Below are 19,287 nucleotides of genomic sequence, written 5' to 3'. Positions count from 1 at the left end.
AGAGATCGGCCGCTGTTCGGCAGAGATATACATACATACATATAACTTCCGAAGGAAAACTGAAAATGAAACCAGACTTCAAAATGGACGAACAGGTACCAGGCTATACTATGCTTCCGTTTTCCGTCGGGACAAATAATTGTTTCAATGGGATTGGGTACTTTTAAATATTCAAATAAAAAAAGGCCAAGCGAACGTGTTGATTTACATGATAACTACACATTTGCTACATATTAACTACATATTGGATGTAATTTTGAACAGAAACACCTGAAGGGGATGCGTACGTTTGTTTAAATACTAGAATATACTCACAAAATAAAAATAAAACATACCCTCGACCCTCATTCGACCCTACCGTCAAATATACCAAAATGCGCCATCTGTTGGTGTTATTAAGAACTCTGGAGCCACACTTTTATAGTGCAACAAAAATCCGCTAGAATTACATATTCATATTATATTATATGTATACTATATATTATTAATATGTATTAATATTATTAATTAGCTTAATATTGATATTTTCCATTTAATACTGTTGTATATGATAATAAAGTGATAGTACTATACCATAATATTAAAAAAAGACGGAAAACAAAGAAATCATCACCTGTGATTGTTCTTTTATGGATCCATATCATAGGTGAATTCCAGCTGCTGGGCGTATTTAACCGCTATGTGGGGCACCATCTCTTGCTGGTCATACCTGTGCGCCGGAAGAAGAGTCTGATCCCATTGGAGTTAGTCTCTACACATGGCCGATTCGTTCTGAGCAGCCATCAGCAGCGTCATCCAATTGACATTAACAGCGTGACCATCAGATGGCGCCACGTGGTCGCCAACAGGAATCTCTTGAGCATTTTCCCTGACCTGGCGGCCTACCTGTGTTCTTGCTGCCTCCTTTTGTGTACCTCTGACGTATCCTTTGTTTAATTGCACGTTGCGGCACGCAAAATTAAACAAAAACTCAGTCCTGCCGTGGGGGATATCTTCCCTGGAAAGATAATGAAGCGGGTGATGGTGGATGGGAGGATGAAAGAGGACCCACAGCTCAAGGGGCTGGCTAAATTGCAAAAAAATGACAAACGCCCGCCGCCAGCTACTCAGCCACACCCTCCTCCTGCTCCTGCTCCTCCTGGGAGGCGGCAGGGAAAAAGTTTTCTCCCTGCTCCAGCAGGGCAGTAGGGTGGTGAGTGTCATATCGCTTGTCTATTGTTCCCAAAAGTGTTTTTATTCTGCCAAGAAGTTCCAAGGCCAAGCTGCTCCATCCTTTCCGCTCTTCCCTCCCCGTCTTTCCGTGGAGTCCTTGCCTTTTTCACAGACTTTACGTTTGTTTTATTATCTTTTATTATTTTCTTCTCTGTCTTTGTCTAATTTCGGTTGTTTCGTTGTTTCTTTCTTTCTGGCCTTGTTCTCCCCCTGGCCCTCCTGGTCCTCCTGGTCCTCCTGTTCCGTCCTGCTAAATTGGCCGTTAAGATGCTAAAGATGCGGATTTCGGTGATTTACCAAGTTGGTCGCCAGTTGAGCCTGGTCCCATTGTTCTTCGCATGTCGGTTTCCTTTCTGGAATATACATAGTTTGCTCTCGGTCCCTGCCATGCCATGTCCCTTAGAAGCAGATCCCATTTAATGTGTATTTCTTGTGTGTTTGCGGCGGAAATCGCGCTAATTTCGCCACCTGCTTGGGTCACCGCCTTCTCCATTTTAGTTTTTGGGGGGAATGGTATGCCACATAACGGTAGTTTGCGGCAGGGCGACGATAGATGGGATCAGATTGATTGCGGCCAGACGTAAGAGTGGGTGTGGATTCCATTCCAGTTTAGCGTTTAGGGTTAAGCGGGGGAATGATGTATCCAGCAGATGCGCTTCCCTGATGGGGTCCCCATTTCGCTGCACTCGACGAGAATCCATTTCCCTTATCCGGGGCCACACCAAATTGAGGGAGAGGGAGAGAAAGGGAGGCTTCTCGCTAAGCCGAGCGCTTAAGCTTCATTAGCTGCGTTTTTCTGCGGGCTGCATTTTCCATTTGTCGACCCTTGGCTCCGCTCCTCTCCTCTCCTCTCCACTCCACTCCCGTTTCCCTATTTCCTATTCACCCTTTCCTCTACGGTGGACAGTCGACGGTGGAGGTAATGTAACGGTGTTGATTTTCACACGACGCAGCGTGAAATTAGAAATCAACAACATGTCCTGTCACGACCACGCACTGGCTGTGGCAGTAGAAATCAGAGCGCAGAGGGGTGATGGGTAACTGGATACCGGGTGCCAGGGTCGGGTCGGATCGGGTCGGTCCAGGGCAGGTGTCGTTTTTGGCAAATCAGTTTGGTCTGCCAGCGCTGCGGACTGCATTTTGACTGCTGCTCCTGATGTTCCTCCGCGCTGCACTCTCTGCGGTTCCGGCTCTCGTTTGTCGTCTGCCGCTGACAGACAAAATTAAAATGTCTCTGAATGCAAGTGTCGTGCCCCAGCCATCCTACTGCCGTGCCCCACAGCACCGCAGGGTGGAGGATTGGCCTGTCTGCGTGTCACTTAATGACCAATTTGGCAGGCCCAGTCGGGGACTCGACTCGAATCGGAGCGTGGGGATGCTGATGGGGATGAGGATGGAGATTCCGCTAGCAGCTGTTGCAATTCGCGTTTCGGGTTTTGCCACCGCATTCCTATTCGCTTCCGCATCCGCAGCCGCAGCCACATCCACATCCGCCGTGGCATCCGCATCCATCACGTTTGACTTTCGCTGTGATAAATCTTCAAGTCACAGAAATTGGCAAGCAAACAGCAGCAGCAAAAGCAACAACAACAACAACAACAACATCAGCAACAGCAACTAAATGGGGCTTGATAAGCACAAATGACAACAGACAGACAGCGAAGCGACAAGGAACAAAAACCGCTAAGAGAATTACAACATGTCGCAGCTTGTACGAAATTTGAATAAATTTCAAATTCGTTCCCCGCGAGCCGCCGACGCTGCCGACAAAAGTTTGCGCTCGGCTACAATTAACTTTTAAGTATGCCATTTCACAGATACCACAGATATCGCCGCGATATAAAATGCTATATTTCGTGCACGGTTCCACCCCAACCCTAGCCCCGACCCCGAACAGAGTACAGCAGAGCAACCACCTCCCTCTCTCCACCCAGCAGGAGTACGCGGCTGAAGTTGAGGTTGCCAGCAGCAGTTGAGAAATAATTTCATGCAATTTATCATGTCACAGGGAGCACAACAATGAGCAGTGGCAGTGGCAGTGGCAGGGGTAGGGAAAGGGGATGCAGAACGAACTGCAAACACTCTTCTACCCGAAACCTTTTACTGGGGCGGGGCCCAGGTCGAGAGCAAATGTATTCAAACGAAAGTGCGTGCGATTTCCGTTTCCGCTCGCACTTTTGGCATCCATATCGAATTTTTGCATAAATACCGCAAACGGTGGAGTGGAAAAGAGTGGACAGGGGGAGACAGCCTGCTCTCTGCTAGTTAATCGCCGACCATTTATCTTGTTTAATGAAATTTGCGAAAAATCAAATCTGGCCCAAAGAACAGAGAGTCTTGGCCGTTATTAGCCACAAACTACAATAGCCCCCCTGCTCATCCGCAGCTGATCCTAGGGATCTGCGACAGAACGGGACAGGACAGGACAGAACAGGACAGTTTCTCTGATGTCGTCACGTGGCAGGCCTTGAAGCAACACCGATACCCATAGCCGAACCACCACCACCCCGCAGTGGCTCTTGTCCTTGTTGCCATTCATGACCCGCGAGCGTCACGTGCGCAATTAAATTGACGCATTCTTGACGGATTCTCCACCCACTCGCAGCCATTCTTCCCTTTTGACTTGGGCTAAAGAGCATCCAGGGAATTGGCCATTGACTGGAGAGGACTCCCACTCCCATTGCCACTCCTAACCACAGTCCCACTCCCGTGCTACCGCGTTGATATCATTAATCAACATGAACAAGATTTCATTCCTTTGTGGCTTGCCCTGAGTTTTCCTTTACAATTGTACAAAGCTTTGATAATAATTTCAAACTGTTGTTGACTATTGTCATATAGACATCGGAATTATTTCACTTTATTACAAGCAGCTATATCTACACATGTGTGTAAATCGATTTATTATATTTTTTGGACAATAATTTAATATAGGAATAAGCGAATACGCACAGAATGCACCATTGAATGGATATTTAAAGAATCACAAATATTGTTTGCTGGTAAGTCACGAGTATTTTCTAAGAAAACGAGCGGCAGCGTTGTGAGATACAGTATACTGGATGGTCAGTGACCAAAGGCATTCGGGATATACCGACATAGAAAATTGAAACAGTGAAACAACATTTTGTACAATTCGAAATGCGTAGTTTCAGATCAGTGAAGCTATTGCAAGTGAATGAATCACATATTCTTAAAATAGTGAAAGCAGTTCAGTTCAGAAGCTTGAAAAGACAGAAGAAGCTTAAAGACAGTTCACAAGTTACCCATATCCCTTGAGGCGCGTTGTTTAATGCGTTGTTTAATTAAGTTTTACCTATTTTGTTTTTGATTTTTAAAGCTGTGACTAGTAAATCAATCACATCTTATATTTTCTCACAGTATACATGAGTACCACTAATCTGATACAAACTAAAATATCTGGCAGCACTGTGAATTGCACCGGCCTTGAGATTAGATTAGTAGTAGTAGGCTTTGCCTAATGCCGAAACTTTACTTCTTTCAGCAGTTTGTTTTTTCAGTCATTCAGTTTTCGAGTTTCGGTGTGCAAAGAACAAAAACGTAAATTTGTGAATCTTATTTTGTAAAAAAAACAGCCCTGGAAGAAGCGAGTGAGTTTTTTGTTTTCTTCTCTTTTTTTTGCTCGTGGTTCTCTATGTTGTGTGTACGGATGTGTGTGAATAAGTGGAGATTTTAACCTGCAAAATCTCTTTGCGATTCGTAGAAATGTCCGTCTGTCTTCCGACAAAGAAAAAGGCGTTTCGTGCCGTGTGCCCCTTAATGCCCAGGGATCGCGTTGAAAACGAGCGAAGCGGAAGGGAACGGCAATTGCTTACAGCTTTTTACACACAAAAGTCTTGCGTGTTTCGGTGCAGGCGTATGTGTGCAAGTGAGCTTGTATGTTCAATGCATGTGACCGCGTGCTGGCAAGCGTACAAGAGTGTGTGTACATATGCGAATAAGAGTACGTGCATGTGTCTATAAAAAGCGAATTTTGTATACAAAATTCGAAGCGTCTTGGTGTGTGTATTTCCAGAATTAACGGAGAGGCGAGTAGGGTCCGACTAGGCGAGGTTCGCTCAGCGCTCGAGTGTGAATGAAAACCACGTAGCGTGCGTCTTTGTATATGTATGTGTGAGTGTGTGCAAGTGGTTTTCTTTGCAGACGAAGAAAATAGTTTTGCATGAAAAGTGTGTCAGTGCCTACAATGTTTTTTGAAATATCGGGATAAAATACTGCCCTGTAGTAGGCCTTGAAGAAATTGTGCATTGAAAGTTGAATGTCACATCTTTGATAATTTAGACTCAGTTTCAACTAATTGTCGCATCTGAATTTTGTTTTCAGGAGGAAATTAAACGACGAAACAACGGAACACTGATCAGATTCAAGCACTTTTTCCAGGTGAGTCTCCCCGTCGTTAGTCCTCAATATTGCACTCTTTGACGGCTCTTTCTCTCTGCCGCTGTGTCTCCGTCTGTCTGTCCACGCGTAACCGTAACTAAACATTTGCATTAGGCAGCAGCTTCCCAAAGTGGTGGCCGCAAAAACCGCTAAACAGAACAGAAACGGCGGCAAATCCAAACAGTTTAAATGACATTAAGAGAGCATGCCAGCGGATCAGGATAAGGGATAGGGGATTCGGCGGGGATTGGGGGATTTTTGCTTGTCGGTTAAATAAATTTTGCGGCAAATCGCAAAATCGCCAAAAGGGCAATCCACCCGATCCCCCTGGCTCCTTCTCCTCCTGCGATCCCGCAATTGGCAATCGACGCCACAAATCGCGTTTTAAACCCTGCGTGCGATTAGTTTAATTGCCACCGGGGGATGGTATGGGATGGGTTTGGGATGGTTGCGGATGAGGATGAGGTTGGTGGTGCAACAGGACAATGTAACATTTGCATAGCGGCGGCTGACGCGGTCGCGGTCGCCAGCACTCCTGTGTCCTGCCTCCTGTGTGTGCCTGTAGCCTGAGTCCTGTGTCGAGTGGAGACTCGCGCTTAATGCGAAAATAAGGATTAACCAATGAAATTTATAAATGCGCCAGCCCCAGAGCCTGCTCCAGCTCATGCTGCTGTGCATCCTTGCCCCCGCTGCAAATTGAGTGCATAAATTGACCGCACCATCCGTCCGGAGTGGAGAGGATGGGGATGGGACAGGCCAGGACAGAGCAATCTATTTTGGATTAAATCAAATCGAAATAAACGATTTTTAATGGCCTGCCACTGTGGCCAAGTGCTGCTCGCCAGTCCTGCCTGCCCTGCTGGAGCTGTTGGCCCTGTCTGCCCCGTGTGGCACAGTGGCAAAAACGAGGTCATTAATTATTTCTTCAAAAGCAGAAGATAAGCCCAGCCAGGACGAGGCCCGGGCTGCAAAATTAACCCCTCCTGCCCAGTCCGCTCCCTGCGGCCGACTCGCATCCTTTTTGGCGTTTTGTGTCATTAGCTTAAAACAGAAACCAGAGGCAAAGCCAAAGCCAAAGGATGCAGGACAATGGTCAGTCGACACACACGCTCACGCACACGTACGCACGTCCTGTGTAACGGTTGTTTGTGGCATCAGCCAACAGCTCCAGCGTTATCCCCGACTCGACCTCGACGGCGGCCGCATGTGGCACCAAAAGATTAATTAATCTTTAAGGACTCATTGTGTGCTGTGTTTTTGCCAAGAGCCGAGAGCTGAGACCCCAGTCCTCGCTCTCCGCTCATTAGGACGCTCGGACATTTGGAAAGTTGGACATTTGCATGTGCAGCGAAGCAAAATGAATTTATGGACCGGACCATCACCCCTCTAGGGCAAGCGGAGGGCAAAAAGGAGTGGAATGGAATGTAGAGGTATTCTAAGGATGAGATCCAACTTTAACTTGTCCGCTTTTCGAAATGTCCTCTGTAGCACTGCCGCGGACACAGACTCCGAGCTCCCATCCTTGAGTCCTTTCTTTGCTAAGCTCAGCATTTGTCACATTCCTCCACTCCCTTTCTTTCTCTCTCTCGTCTGCCGCACCCCCTGGGAGCCGCCTCAGGCATTTATTTTGATTAGCCATTGACATTCATTTCTATTTGTTGGTTTCTTATCGTAAGCCGCATCGCCATCGCCATAGTCCTCCCCGCCGCACATCATGTTCATCTTCTCGGAAGAGAGTGACCAGCAAAGCCGCTCAAAGGCGCTGCGCTGCTCATTTATCCATCCATACATCTATGTGTATGGCTGAGGAGGTGGAGAGCTCTATGGGCCTAGAAATTTCTGTGGCGCACAACAGAGGCATGCCACGCATCGGTGTCCCATCCAGCGGGGAATGGGATGCTTCACAAAGCTGTGTTGCTTGCTCCACGTATAAAATATTTACGGCTGATTATTCGCCAGGTTAATGTCTTTCCGAATGTGTGTGTATGAAGTGTGAGGCAGGAATGGAAATGGCGAAAAGGTGGTGTTACGATGGGGGCGGCGGGCACTGGGGGTTACCAAAAGTTATCCTTTGATGCGCTCGGGCAGCATTCTCTCTAATTTATTAGCCAGCATACGTGAATTATTGCTGCGTCTGAGAGTTTTCAACTCTTTGACTTTGATTGGCAACTGGGGATTGCCTTGTGGAAGCCCCAGCCAGCTGGTGGGGGCACAGCGTTAACTGCGAGGCGGCTCAGAGGCTGAGTGGTACCAGCTTTAAATCAGAAACTACGTGTGAAAAGAGAGAGCATCAAGAGATCGGGACATCATGCAGTTGGAATCGAGGGAGAGCGGGAGCACCTTCATCCACCTGGCTGGCTCTGATCACTTTTTCGAACTTTAATAGTCAAAGTTTATGGACATAAAGAGAGCGCTAAGTCGCGTTCGGCACGAGCTCGGTAACTAGACAAACACTTTCCGGATAGACAGTTAGACAGACGGACAGACACACGTGGAAAGGAGTTGCTAGAATGTGCGGGCTGTTAAAATGATTAATGATGTGTGCGCGGCATGTACGTTAACGCCCCAACACACACACACAGTCAGACACACACATTGTGGCAAGAGAGGAAGTTACCGGGACAGATGTTGTCATAAATAAAAACGAAGCTGAAAAGAAGATGAAGATGCCCCACGGCTGGAGACGTCGAAAGGCATGGCAGGGCTGTGGCATGAGGCAAGAGGCCAGAGGAGGGGCTCATGTAAATAAACATACATGTGGGCGCAGTTATTTATGCATGTGTGGGTGTGAGGCGTGGGCGGGTCTCTGTTCAGGCCACATTAATGTCAAATCAGGCGCATAAATTGCGTAAAACGCTCCATTTATTAAACGAAGCATACTTTCTGAGGCGTCTGCCCTGACAAGTGTATTTGCCAGTTAATAAATGTCGAAATAACTGGCTGGGAGAGCCACTCCCATCTCGGAGAAGGAGAACAAGAAGGTGGTGGGGAGCTGATTGCATATTTAAGTGGTGCCTGCGACGCCTCTGCGCATCCTTTTCTCACGGGTCCGCATCCGCATCCTCATCCGCGACTCATGTTTATGAGTCTGCTGCTGCCCTGCCGATTCTGATTTTGATTCCGATTCCGACAATGGCTCCCAGTGCCAATTGTTCAATTCAAAAAGTGGCCTGGATGATGGCAATTGCCATCAATCGATTTGGCTTATTGTGTTGGGCATGCGGCATGGGGCATGGGATACCCGGGACCAGGGATAGTGACAAATACAATCACAACAGTGGAGATTCAGATATTCCCCGCCAAAGGGCTCATAAAAATTGTAAATCGTTTTGGCTTGGATATTTTCGGTCGCAGTCGGCCAGCCACATGCCCTAGCTGTCCGTGAAAGTCTTTTCAAATGTGTCAGCAGCGGCACCCCCCCGAGAGCTTTGCCAAGTCGCTTTTTCCCCGGCTACTCTGCACGGGTTCTGCTTGTTTCGCGTTTTGTTATCCTTTGCAGCTCCACAATTGCACGGACGACGACGTGCTGGGCTCTCTTTCCTGTCTCGCATGTGTGCGTGTGTGTGTGTAGGTGTCAAGGGTGCTGTCCTGGCCTCGAACCCGCCCCATTCCCCAAGCCCCCAAGCAGGATTGCATATTCCGCTCCTCACGAACATGAGCGCTCGTTAAACGGATGAGTTAAAAGTCAAAAGCCCTAAAGGATTTTATTTGAATTGCGGTCCCGGCGGCCGCCATCGCCACCGCCACCGTTCGACGTTTGCCCGTGTTCTCCGTTTGCTCCGTCTCTATGGCTGTGTCTGCGTCTGCCTCCGCTTTGGTCTCTCTTCACACCTCCCGCAGCACGGCGGCACCCCTTTGTGTGCCATGTTTTATTTAAAGTTTATCTTTGCTGCCTTTTTTCCTTCCCCGCTCCACTCCACTCTGCTCCGCTCTGTGTTGCTTCTTCACGCTAATTTCGCGCCAAGGCAGTAAAAAATATGCGCAAAATAAAATGTAGAAAAATATTTTGGCGCAAGATGGAAAACAAAAGGGTTTGCCATCGCTCCACTCCCGCCTTTGCTCCTTTTTTGGCCTTCATCTCGATGTCGGCACGTCGCCGTTTCCAAGCCGTGCTGAAAAATATTTGAAATAATTGCAAAAATGGTTTCACAGCATCAGTGCCCCTCTTGAGAGGCAGGGTGTTTGTGGAATTGCCTTACAAAGTAGAGTATCGTAAAGGGCGATTTCTAATGCGAGGCACGTTTGAGGCTGTGCGTAAATTCCTTTAAACAGGAGCAGACGCGTATTTCATTCAGCCACGCCACAAGCCGATGTTGGGTAATGAAACCATTCAGATTCCCTATCCTCTTTATTCCTTAGCATGACTCAGCCGGTGGACAATTCTTTTTCGTACTGGTCAACCAACCCAGGCGCCGGAGCAACAAGTGAGTATCCACGTGTCCAGATCCATACATTCTAATAATCTAATGCTAAACCCAGCAGATGACTCTCGTCCATCACTCCTCGGGGCGACGGAGTCCAGTGGGCAGATGTCGCCCTACGCCCCGTCGTTCTATCCCGCCGGCTCATACGCGGCCCAGCTGCTGGCCCACGAGGAGTCGCAGGAGAACGGGAGGAATGCGGCTATACGTACACAGAACCGCCACCAGGAGCGGACTACCGGCATGTCTAGCTTGTTCAATTCCGCCGCCTTGTCGGGCGATGGTCCACGATCCCTCCAGTCGAGCGGAGGCCCGAACAACTACTTTCCACGTGTCCCCCAGTCGAGCGGTGGTCAAAGTAACATCTTTCCACGTGCCCAGTCGATAGGCGTACGAAATGACACCAATAACAACCCACGTGCCCAACCATCGGGCCACAATTCACGGGCCCAAACAATTAGAATTACGTATCCCTGCTTGCCGATTACTCGCCACCTCTTAAGTCCGGAAAGAGCGCCGCGCAGGGCAAATGCCCAACCATCGGCGCCAGTCCGTCCAGAGCAGGCTTCTCCGGCCCCTACTCGCACGCGACACTCTACAGATGGCGATCACTCAACGCTCGGGCTGTTCCCCTTATCCGCAGTACCCCGTACTGATCCCACTGCAGAGTACTGCGCCAAGCTCCTTAGGAACCGGCAAAACGAGTCCTCGAGTAACGCCGCTCGGGTGGATCCAAGGATTCCAGCAGCGAGGCCGCAGTCTTCGATAACGCCGCCGACGGCTACGGCGACGGCGAACTATCCCCCCTTTGAGGAATTTGTCGCGCAGTTAGACAATTGGGACGTACGGCGGGAGGAGTTCATAGGAACGCTACGGAATCTGATGGTGCGCGCCAACGACTTGTTGAAGCCATTGCTTGGTGGCCGCTTCAGCCAGATGACACCCGAGCAGATCGCCGCCTACACCTCTACCATCCTCAACAGTGGGCCACTGCATCCCAGCCTGTTCCTGCCGTTCGTAAGTGTCCACCATCATACGGGAATAATTACCTTTAACGATTGCCAACCCCCTCTCTTAGCATGCTCAGCGACCATGGGAGGGCGACGGCCTTGAACTGCCTTCCAGCCATCCACACAGTCTGACGCCCGAGGACTTGGCCCTAATCAGAGTAAGAATCAATCTGTAGACAATTGATTCTTGAGGAGGACAATCTAATCAGAGTAATCCTCCTCCCTCATAGGCTCTTTGCAGCAAGAAGGACGCCACCACACAGACAGAGTACGATTGCCTCTGCATGCTATTGGGCTTTCCGGGGATCCCGCCGCTAGATCGTCCCCAAGCTGGTCCATTCACGGGACCGCCATTGTTTGAAATGACCCCGAACGGGCCGCGTCTCGCTCCATTGGGTGATGTATCGCCACTACAACCGATCCTGAATTTTGCATCCGAAACTGGAGCAGGAACTCCTGGAGCTGAACTTGGAGATGGGGCAGGGCTTGAACCGGGCACGGGATTCGCACCTGCAGCAGGATACGGACAAACCGCAGGATACGGACCTGGATATAGCGAAGGATTCGGACCAGGCGCAGGAGTCGGACCTGGCTCAAGACCCGGACCTGATCATATTTTTGGACCTGGAGCAGGATTTGGACCTGCCGCAGGGTTTGGAACTGGCGCAGGACTTGGAACTGGGGATGGATTCGGACCAGGAGCAGATATGGGATCCGGGGCAGGACTCGCACCAACTGCAGGACTTGGATCTGCTGCAGGCGTCGTACCTGGAGCAGGATTTGGACCTGCCGCAGGGTTTGGAACTGGCGCAGGACTTGGAACTGGGGCTGGACTCGGACCTGGAGCAGATATGGCATCCGGGGCAGGACTCGCACCAACTGCAGGACTTGGATCTGCTGCAGGCGTCGTACCTGGAGCAGGATTTGGACCTGCCGCAGGGTTTGGAACTGGCGCAGGACTTGGAACTGGGGCTGGATTCGGACCTGGAGCAGAAAGGGCAGCCGGCGAAGGACTCGCACCAGGTGCAGGACTTGGACCTGCAACTGGCGTCGAACCTGGAGCAGGATTTGGACCTGCCGCAGGACTTGGAACTGGGGCTGGATTCGGACCTGGAGAAGATATGGCATCCGGGGCAGGACTCGCACCAGCTGCAGGACTTGGATCTGCTGCAGGCGTCGTACCTGGAGCAGGATTTGGACCTGCCGCAGGGTTTGGAACTGGCGCAGGACTTGGAACTGGGGCTGGACTCGGACCTGGAGCAGATATGGCATCCGGGGCAGGACTCGCACCAGGTGCAGGATATGGACCTGCAGCAGGCGTCGTACCTACGGCAGGACTAGGACTTGGAGCTGGTGCATGGCCCGTACCACTAACAGGATGGCCGTATGGTAAGTACCTTTGGAGATTTCAACCTGATGCGCACACGTGCGCATGTGTACGTGTGTATATATATATATATAAGACTTAGTAACTACATTATCTCATATATGTATGCTAATATATGCCATGTTGCACCTCTTTCTGCCTGCAGCTTGTGACACGCCTCCGCAACCTCATCATATGCCTCCACCCTATCCTCCTTTTGGGCAAGCGCCGGCTACCCAAGCGCCATATGGATATCCCAACATCAACGTGCATCCGAGTTCGAGTTTGAATTCGAATCCGTACGCGAACATGTATCAGCAACAGCAAATGCCACCGCATGTGTATCCGCCTGGTCCGACATTTACGAATCAACAAATGAATTTCCTTCCCCCGATGAATGGACCAATGCCGCCACAGATGCATCCGTCAACGCATGCAAATATGTACCCGCACATGGCTCCGCCACATATGCCATTAAACCCGGATGCACAAATGAACTCCATCGCGAGTTTATATCTCTATCCCTACTATGATCCATACATGAACAACAACGCGTACTTATATCCGAACATGGATCCTAATATGCAGCCGAATCACCCGAACCCTCACTGGCAGCCACCATCCATGAATCATCATTCATTCTGTGCACATCCATTTCGAGCTCCACCTTCAATGGGCAGACCGATTCTTTATCCAGATCCTGGGATGAACGCTAGTGGTCACCGTTTTGGTTACCGTGCCAGCCACGGCCACGGCCACGGCACCGGTCAGTTCCACTTCCACGGCCATGGGCAACCACACGGCCACTGCCACGGCCACGGCACCTTCAATGGAGAACCGACCAGACATGGATCATACAGCGGACATTCCACCTACAAGAAACGCGACCACCATCGCCAACGCTGCCAAACGCCACCTAACCCACCTGTGGAAGAAGACCCCACCTCGGATTTGACTTCCGAAGCGAATTCGGATTCAGACACCGTAGTGGGAGTAGAACCAATGTTAGATGGCGAGGTAATTCTTAAACTACGGATGTCCGACAACGTTGAGATCATAGAGCAAGTTAATGGCACCGCCATAGTGGAAATCGCTGCCGGGGCTAGCGAAAGCGCAGGGTCGGATGGGATCTGCCCAGGATCTTTCAGTGGGGTGATCACAATCCAGCATATTCCAGTCAGTAATACCAATCACCAGATCGACGACAACGTGAGCCCGAGCAAAGACACCAATGAGAAGAGTTCTGTTTGCGCCTCCGACAACAATAAGCCAACAGACCAGCAGACGCAGGCCGAAGGAAAGTCTCGCAGCCAGGAAGATACCCCTGCCAACGTGGGTCTCGATGGTACACGGTTCATGGGCTACGCCGTACACACCGTCGGTGGGGACGACAACTCGGAAGAATCTAATCCTGCCAGCCGAGCGAACGTACCCGTACCACTTGAGCCGATCTCTGTACCGACGAACAACACAGGGCACGACTCTCCCCAGATGGAGCAATCGAATCGGAATATGCTGCTCTGCGCCAATGTGCCGCCGACCGTCATTGAAGAGCCGCAATCATCACCGACCCAGGTGGCGGGGTCCGTTGTTCCGCCAAGACTAGTGATCGGTCAGGACTCTGTAGCTGGAGAAAGTATGGGGACTCGCCCGCCAACCTGGCCCTCTCCTCCTACTTTGGATCGCAGCGAGGAGTTCATCGGCCCCAGCTTTGGGGGCATCAATTTCCCCATACACGACATTAATCCACGCAGAATTAGCTCAACTGCCACCACAGAAGGCGACTGCATCAACATACTCAGCAATCTGCGAAAGTTGAACTACCTGCCCGATCCAAACGATAACATTACCAGCAATCAGAATGAAAATCGACATGTGGGATCGAACATTAATTATATTTCGGATCCAATGCCGCCGACCGTCATTGATGAGCTGCAATCATCACCGACCCAGGTGGCGGGGTCCGTTGTTCCGCCAAGACTAGTGAGCGGTCAGGACTCTGTAGCTGAAGAAAGTATGGGGACTCGCCCGCCAACCTGGCCCTCTCCTCCTACTTTGGATCGCAGCGAGGAGTTCATCGGCCCCAGCTTTGGGGGCATCAATTTCCCCATACACGACATTAATCCACGCAGAATTAGCTCAACTGCAACCACAGAAGGCGACTGCATCAACATACTCAGCAATCTGCGAAACTTGAACTACCTGCCCGATCCAAACGATGACATTACCAGCAATCTGAATGAAAATCGACATGTAGGATCGAACATTAATTATACTTCGGATCCAATGCAGATGCCGTCCTCGATGCTTTTGCCGATTACAACTTCCAATTCCAACATGTTCATGCGAGCCCCGCAAAACACCAGTCCCATAAATCGTTTGATGCGGATGCCGCTTCCAACACCAACTGCTGAATCCAATGTCATGCGATTAAATAATATGATGCCGACTCTGATGCCTATGCCCCGTCCAATGGAAATTTCTGAAACTGATCTCAGCGCCGTTTTCATGCAGCCGAGTAGTCTGCTGATACCGAGGCCAATACCGGCTCCGATGCCCAATCCGGAGTCCAATGACATGGTGATAGATGAATCGTCCATGACCCCGCTTCCGCTTCCGCTTCCGCATCCTCAATCCCATATCGTTCTGTCCGATAGTACAGGCGAGAGAGAAATTTTCGTGCAAGCCACAAGAAGCCTTCCGCTTCCCATGCTTAGTTCCACGGACAATGCCATGGCGATCCCGGATAATGATCGTGGCGCAAGCAACGATGCCGTGCAACCCGATATCTCTACGAATCCTTCGATTTCAATACCAGTACCGCCTCACATGCCCCTTCCCAGGCCCATTGGCATGTTAAGGCCTGAAACGGATCGTAGCGAAAACAACAACGTGTTCATGGATGCCGAGATGCCACTACCGTTTCTGATTCCACCACGTAATGGAATGGGGATGCCATTTCGTCCGGATCGGTCGCCTATGCGTCGGATCTTCTACCAAATGGCGCACTTGCACAACCTAAATATTTTGAATTTGAACGGGACTGTGCAACCTCCCTCGAGGGAAAATTTCAGCATAAACTTGGCCTTTGGCTTGAGTCTGGGATTGCCATTGGATATGGACGTAGGTATGCCGCCTCCTGACCTGATGCCAGAAATTATACCCAATCTGAACGAGACGTTATCCATCGAAGGAGGAGAAGCAATCGTAATTCCAGATATCGACGGACCAATCGCCCCCGCAACAGAATCTTCAGTCAATTCTACCCATCTTGACCCAATGCTCCTGCCGGTGTTTGAAGAGGAGCAGAGTGGTAGTGATCCATCCTCAAGTGACGAGATCATCTTAAGCACAGAGTCCTCGCCCAGAACCATCTCTTCTAGCTGGACGACTGAGGAAGAACGATCCATTACCGGCACAGAATACCTGGATATCAACAGGCCCACCAATACCAACACAGAATCCCCAGTGAACAACACTACTGACAGCCCAATAGACCAGACGCTTGGGGGAGATCATTACAGCAGTGATCATGGTGCCAGTAAGGAGTCAGCAGAGCACAGCCATATTGGTGAACACTTCAGGGAGAACTCAATTGCAATGGGTCTGGCGTTGCAGGAAAAGGATAGCAACATTGTTCCGGATTTAACGATAATGCCTTCGACGACGGAAGAATATAGGAGCAGCATTGATCAGGACTTGACATTAGTGCCTCCGACGATTGAAGTATATGGTAGCAGCGTTGATCAGGACTTGACTCTAATGCCTTCGACGACAGGAGAAGATGGAAGCAGCATTGTTCAGGACTTGACATTAGTGCCTTTGACGATTGAAGTAGATGGAAGAAGCATTGAGCAGGTCTTGACATTAGTGCCTTCGACGACGGAAGAAGAGGGGTGCAAAATTGATCACGTCTTGACATTAGTGCCTTCGAAGATAGAAGAAGATGGGAGCAGCACTGATCAGGACTTGGCATTAGTGCCTTCGACGACGGAAGAAGATGGGAGCAGTATTGATCAGAACTTGGCATTAGTGCCCTCGACGATGGAAGAAGATGGGAGCAGCACTGATCAGGACTTAGCATTAGTGCCTTCGACGACAGAAGAAGAGGGGTGCAAAATTGATCAGGACTTGACATTAGTGACTTCGACGACGGAAGAAGAGGAGTGCAGCACTGATATTAACGAACCCATCGCCACCGCAATCACAGTTGACGGGACCATTTACAACCCATCTCTCTTCAACGGATCCATGATAAGCCCAGAATCCACGTTCAGTCCCGCCTTTGGTAGCGGGACGACTGGGCATGGGCCCACCGATACCAGAACAGAATCCCCAGTGGATATCAGTACTGACAGTCCAACAGAACAGATGATTGGGGGAGATCATTACAGCATTGATCAAGCCGCCAGTGAGGAGTCAGCAGAGCAAAGCCATATTGATGAACACTCCAGGGAGAACTCAATTCCGATGGGTCTAGCGTTGCAGGAAGAGGATAGCAACATTGCTCTGGACTTGACTCGAATGCTTTCGAAGACGGAAGAATATGGGAGCAGTATTGACGAATCCTCAAGCGAGAGTTTTACTCCACCGGTAGAAAATACCAACATGGATCAAGCAGTAATTGAAAACTGCACTCAAGACTCCACAGAGGATTCCGCGGCTAAAAAAGATATCCCATCCCAGTAAAGACACGTCTAAACAAACACCTAACATCTACAGACTGAACAACAAAGCGAGCTTACTAAAGCGGGTTACTATATTTTTAAGTTTATTTTCAAAATTTGTTTGTAGTTTTTTATCTCCATTTGGACTCGTACCACAATATGCCTTTTTATCTGGTGCACTATCCACCATAGGTAAGTTCTTGAGCTCATTTGTTTAACTCTTAACCAACTCCGATAATACATTTCAGCAGCGAGCAAAAACAGGCGAGATCAGCTAGATCAAACCTTTGAGACTGGCACCAGGGACCTGATCCACAATCGACACTCAAGACTGTTCAAAAGAATCTAAATTTGTGTATACTATTAATGTATCGAAACATTTGCAAGCCTTTAGAATAAACACAAGACACATAGCCACTAACAAACCATTCATCTCTTTTTCTTCTCCACTTAATGGTGAATCATTTCATATTCATATAACAGAGCGGGAATTGCAAGTCGCGCATTACTCGGGCTCAGATTCTGTACTATTTCGTATGATTATCCTATGCGTATGCGGAACGAAAGGAGCGAAACGAGATGATGAACACGTTTCACGTTTGGTGGGGTGGGGACACCCCTCACCACCCATACAAGGAAATATCTTTTTACGCCATGGAGTTCTCAAGTGGAACCCTCGCCAGGAAAAGTGTGGAAGAAAACTTTGAACCCTTTGAACTCGCGGACGGAATTTCCGATGCAATGACTCGGCTCGGCTGGGAATGCCCTCGAGCTGAACTAATCGGGCTAATCTTTTACGCTGCTTGCATTTTAAAGCGTCCACGGGACCCTCTCTGGCGGAACTCCGCTCCACACCGCGGACCGGGAGGATGTGGTGGTCCCGCATCCGTGAATTTGGCATGCATGCTTACGCCCGCTTTCATGTGTGCCCTGCGCTGCACTCACAGGGGGAATTTGAATGTGAATGTAATTAAATGCACAAGTCAAAGCAAATACGAAACAAATAAAAATTTAAAGGGCAAACAAAGCGCCATTGTTATTAGCCTCAGCACAGTGGAGGCTGCCTATCAGAAACGAAACGGAACCCTGGTCTAGGCTCCTCTTTAGATCCCCGCCTCTGTACGAGTGCTCACTTTCCGTCCGCCCGAGAGAGCTTTGCAAGTAGCAGTAGCCCACAGTTTGACCACAAATTTAACGCTTCCCTGAACCCCAGCCGCATTGGCTACATTTTTAATCTACAATTAACCGCTGCTGCGGTGGGGTGAGCGATTGAGGTTGCATTCGGGGTTTGTGTTGGAGTTCGTGGTCGTGGTCGTGGTCACTGGCCAGTATCAATATTGATTCTATTAATTATAAAAACATTAAGTGGCAGCCAACAAATGTAATTAAACGCATTAAACAATTGCAGTGTGCGAGTAATGGCAGAAAAATGCACAGACCCAACTGTGGATACTGCCAGCACACCCAATACCAACACCAATACCAATCGCGCAATCTCAATCGCAGTCGCAGTCATCCAATCCCAATCCCAGCCAGGCTCCAATGCTCTACAAATGCTCGTCCATTGCTGATGCACCGCGATAAGCACGTTTTCAATTCACACAGCACCGCACGGCACCAGAGGAGCAGGTGGAAGCTGGACATACGGATGGCTCTCAGCGGAGGTCGGATTCCATTTGGTGTGTGGAGGGAGGGGCTGTGTGGGGCGTTGGGGAGGTGATCGGATTGTCGCACATTAATGACGAAATTATTGTTTCAATTGCTTTCAACTGTTGTCAATGCAAATTTTATGCAAATACTTTTCGCGTCCGTTTTCCACCGTCTACTGTCCACTGTCCGCTGTGCGGTGCTCGGCGCTCGGCGTTCGGTGCTCGGTGCTCGGTGACGGTGGGGCTCTCTTTTAAATGCAATGTCATTATGGCCAATAAGTCAATAATAATTATTGCCTGATGCTGTCCATTGTTTGGGACTCGCGCTCCTGCTGTGTCGCCATCCCATCCCCATCCCCTTCAACTGGTTCAGTATGACCATTTCGGAATAGGCGTTAATTACTTTTATCTGTACATTGCCAAACAAACAAAATAAAAGCAACGGCAACAGCAACAGCAACAGCACCAGCAACGACAACGACAACCACAAAGGCCACGTTGAGGGATTGTGGCTCATAAATTCGCTTGGCATATATATTTATTTATAAACAATTATTATTA

General features: G+C 49.4%; 1 protein-coding gene across 6 annotated transcripts; it reads left to right on the top strand.

Annotated features, from left to right (window-relative positions):
• The first annotated feature begins 4,058 nt into the window (after positions 1–4,058).
• Positions 4,059–17,502, top strand: LOC6901031 (uncharacterized). 6 transcript variants are annotated; one of them, XM_033383154.1, is made up of 9 exons: positions 4,684–4,823; positions 5,557–5,613; positions 9,973–10,037; positions 10,093–11,051; positions 11,113–11,202; positions 11,275–12,433; positions 12,577–13,993; positions 14,372–17,269; positions 17,326–17,502. In XM_033383154.1, exons 3-8 carry the CDS (start codon positions 9,974–9,976, stop codon positions 17,097–17,099), a joined length of 6,417 nt encoding a protein of 2,138 aa, XP_033239045.1. In that variant the 5' UTR covers positions 4,684–4,823; positions 5,557–5,613; position 9,973; the 3' UTR covers positions 17,100–17,269; positions 17,326–17,502. The 6 variants fall into 6 exon arrangements, with proteins under 6 accessions (XP_033239044.1, XP_033239041.1, XP_033239045.1 ...); XM_033383153.1 differs by lacking the exon at positions 4,684–4,823 and adding an exon at positions 4,059–4,214 and having other exon boundaries at positions 10,096–11,051; positions 12,577–17,269; XM_033383150.1 differs by lacking the exon at positions 4,684–4,823 and adding an exon at positions 4,059–4,214 and having other exon boundaries at positions 12,577–17,269.
• The last annotated feature ends 1,785 nt before the right edge of the window (positions 17,503–19,287 follow it).

This window comes from Drosophila pseudoobscura, chromosome X (genome assembly GCF_009870125.1).
Source record: "Drosophila pseudoobscura strain MV-25-SWS-2005 chromosome X, UCI_Dpse_MV25, whole genome shotgun sequence".
In the NCBI taxonomy this organism is placed as follows: Eukaryota; Metazoa; Arthropoda; class Insecta; order Diptera; family Drosophilidae; genus Drosophila; species Drosophila pseudoobscura.
The sequence above is the reverse complement of the archived record's forward strand: the minus strand, read 5'-3'. Positions and strand labels throughout refer to the sequence as shown.

Excerpts from the sequence above, each read along its gene's own strand:
- LOC6901031 (XM_033383150.1), top strand. The coding sequence starts at position 9,974 with ATGACTCAGCCGGTGGACAATTCTTTTTCGTACTGGTCAACCAACCCA. Across the intron at positions 11,203-11,274 it reads AGGACTTGGCCCTAATCAGA|GCTCTTTGCAGCAAGAAGGA; the intron begins GTAAGAATCAAT and ends CCTCCCTCATAG. Across the intron at positions 12,434-12,576 it reads ACTAACAGGATGGCCGTATG|CTTGTGACACGCCTCCGCAA; the intron begins GTAAGTACCTTT and ends TTCTGCCTGCAG.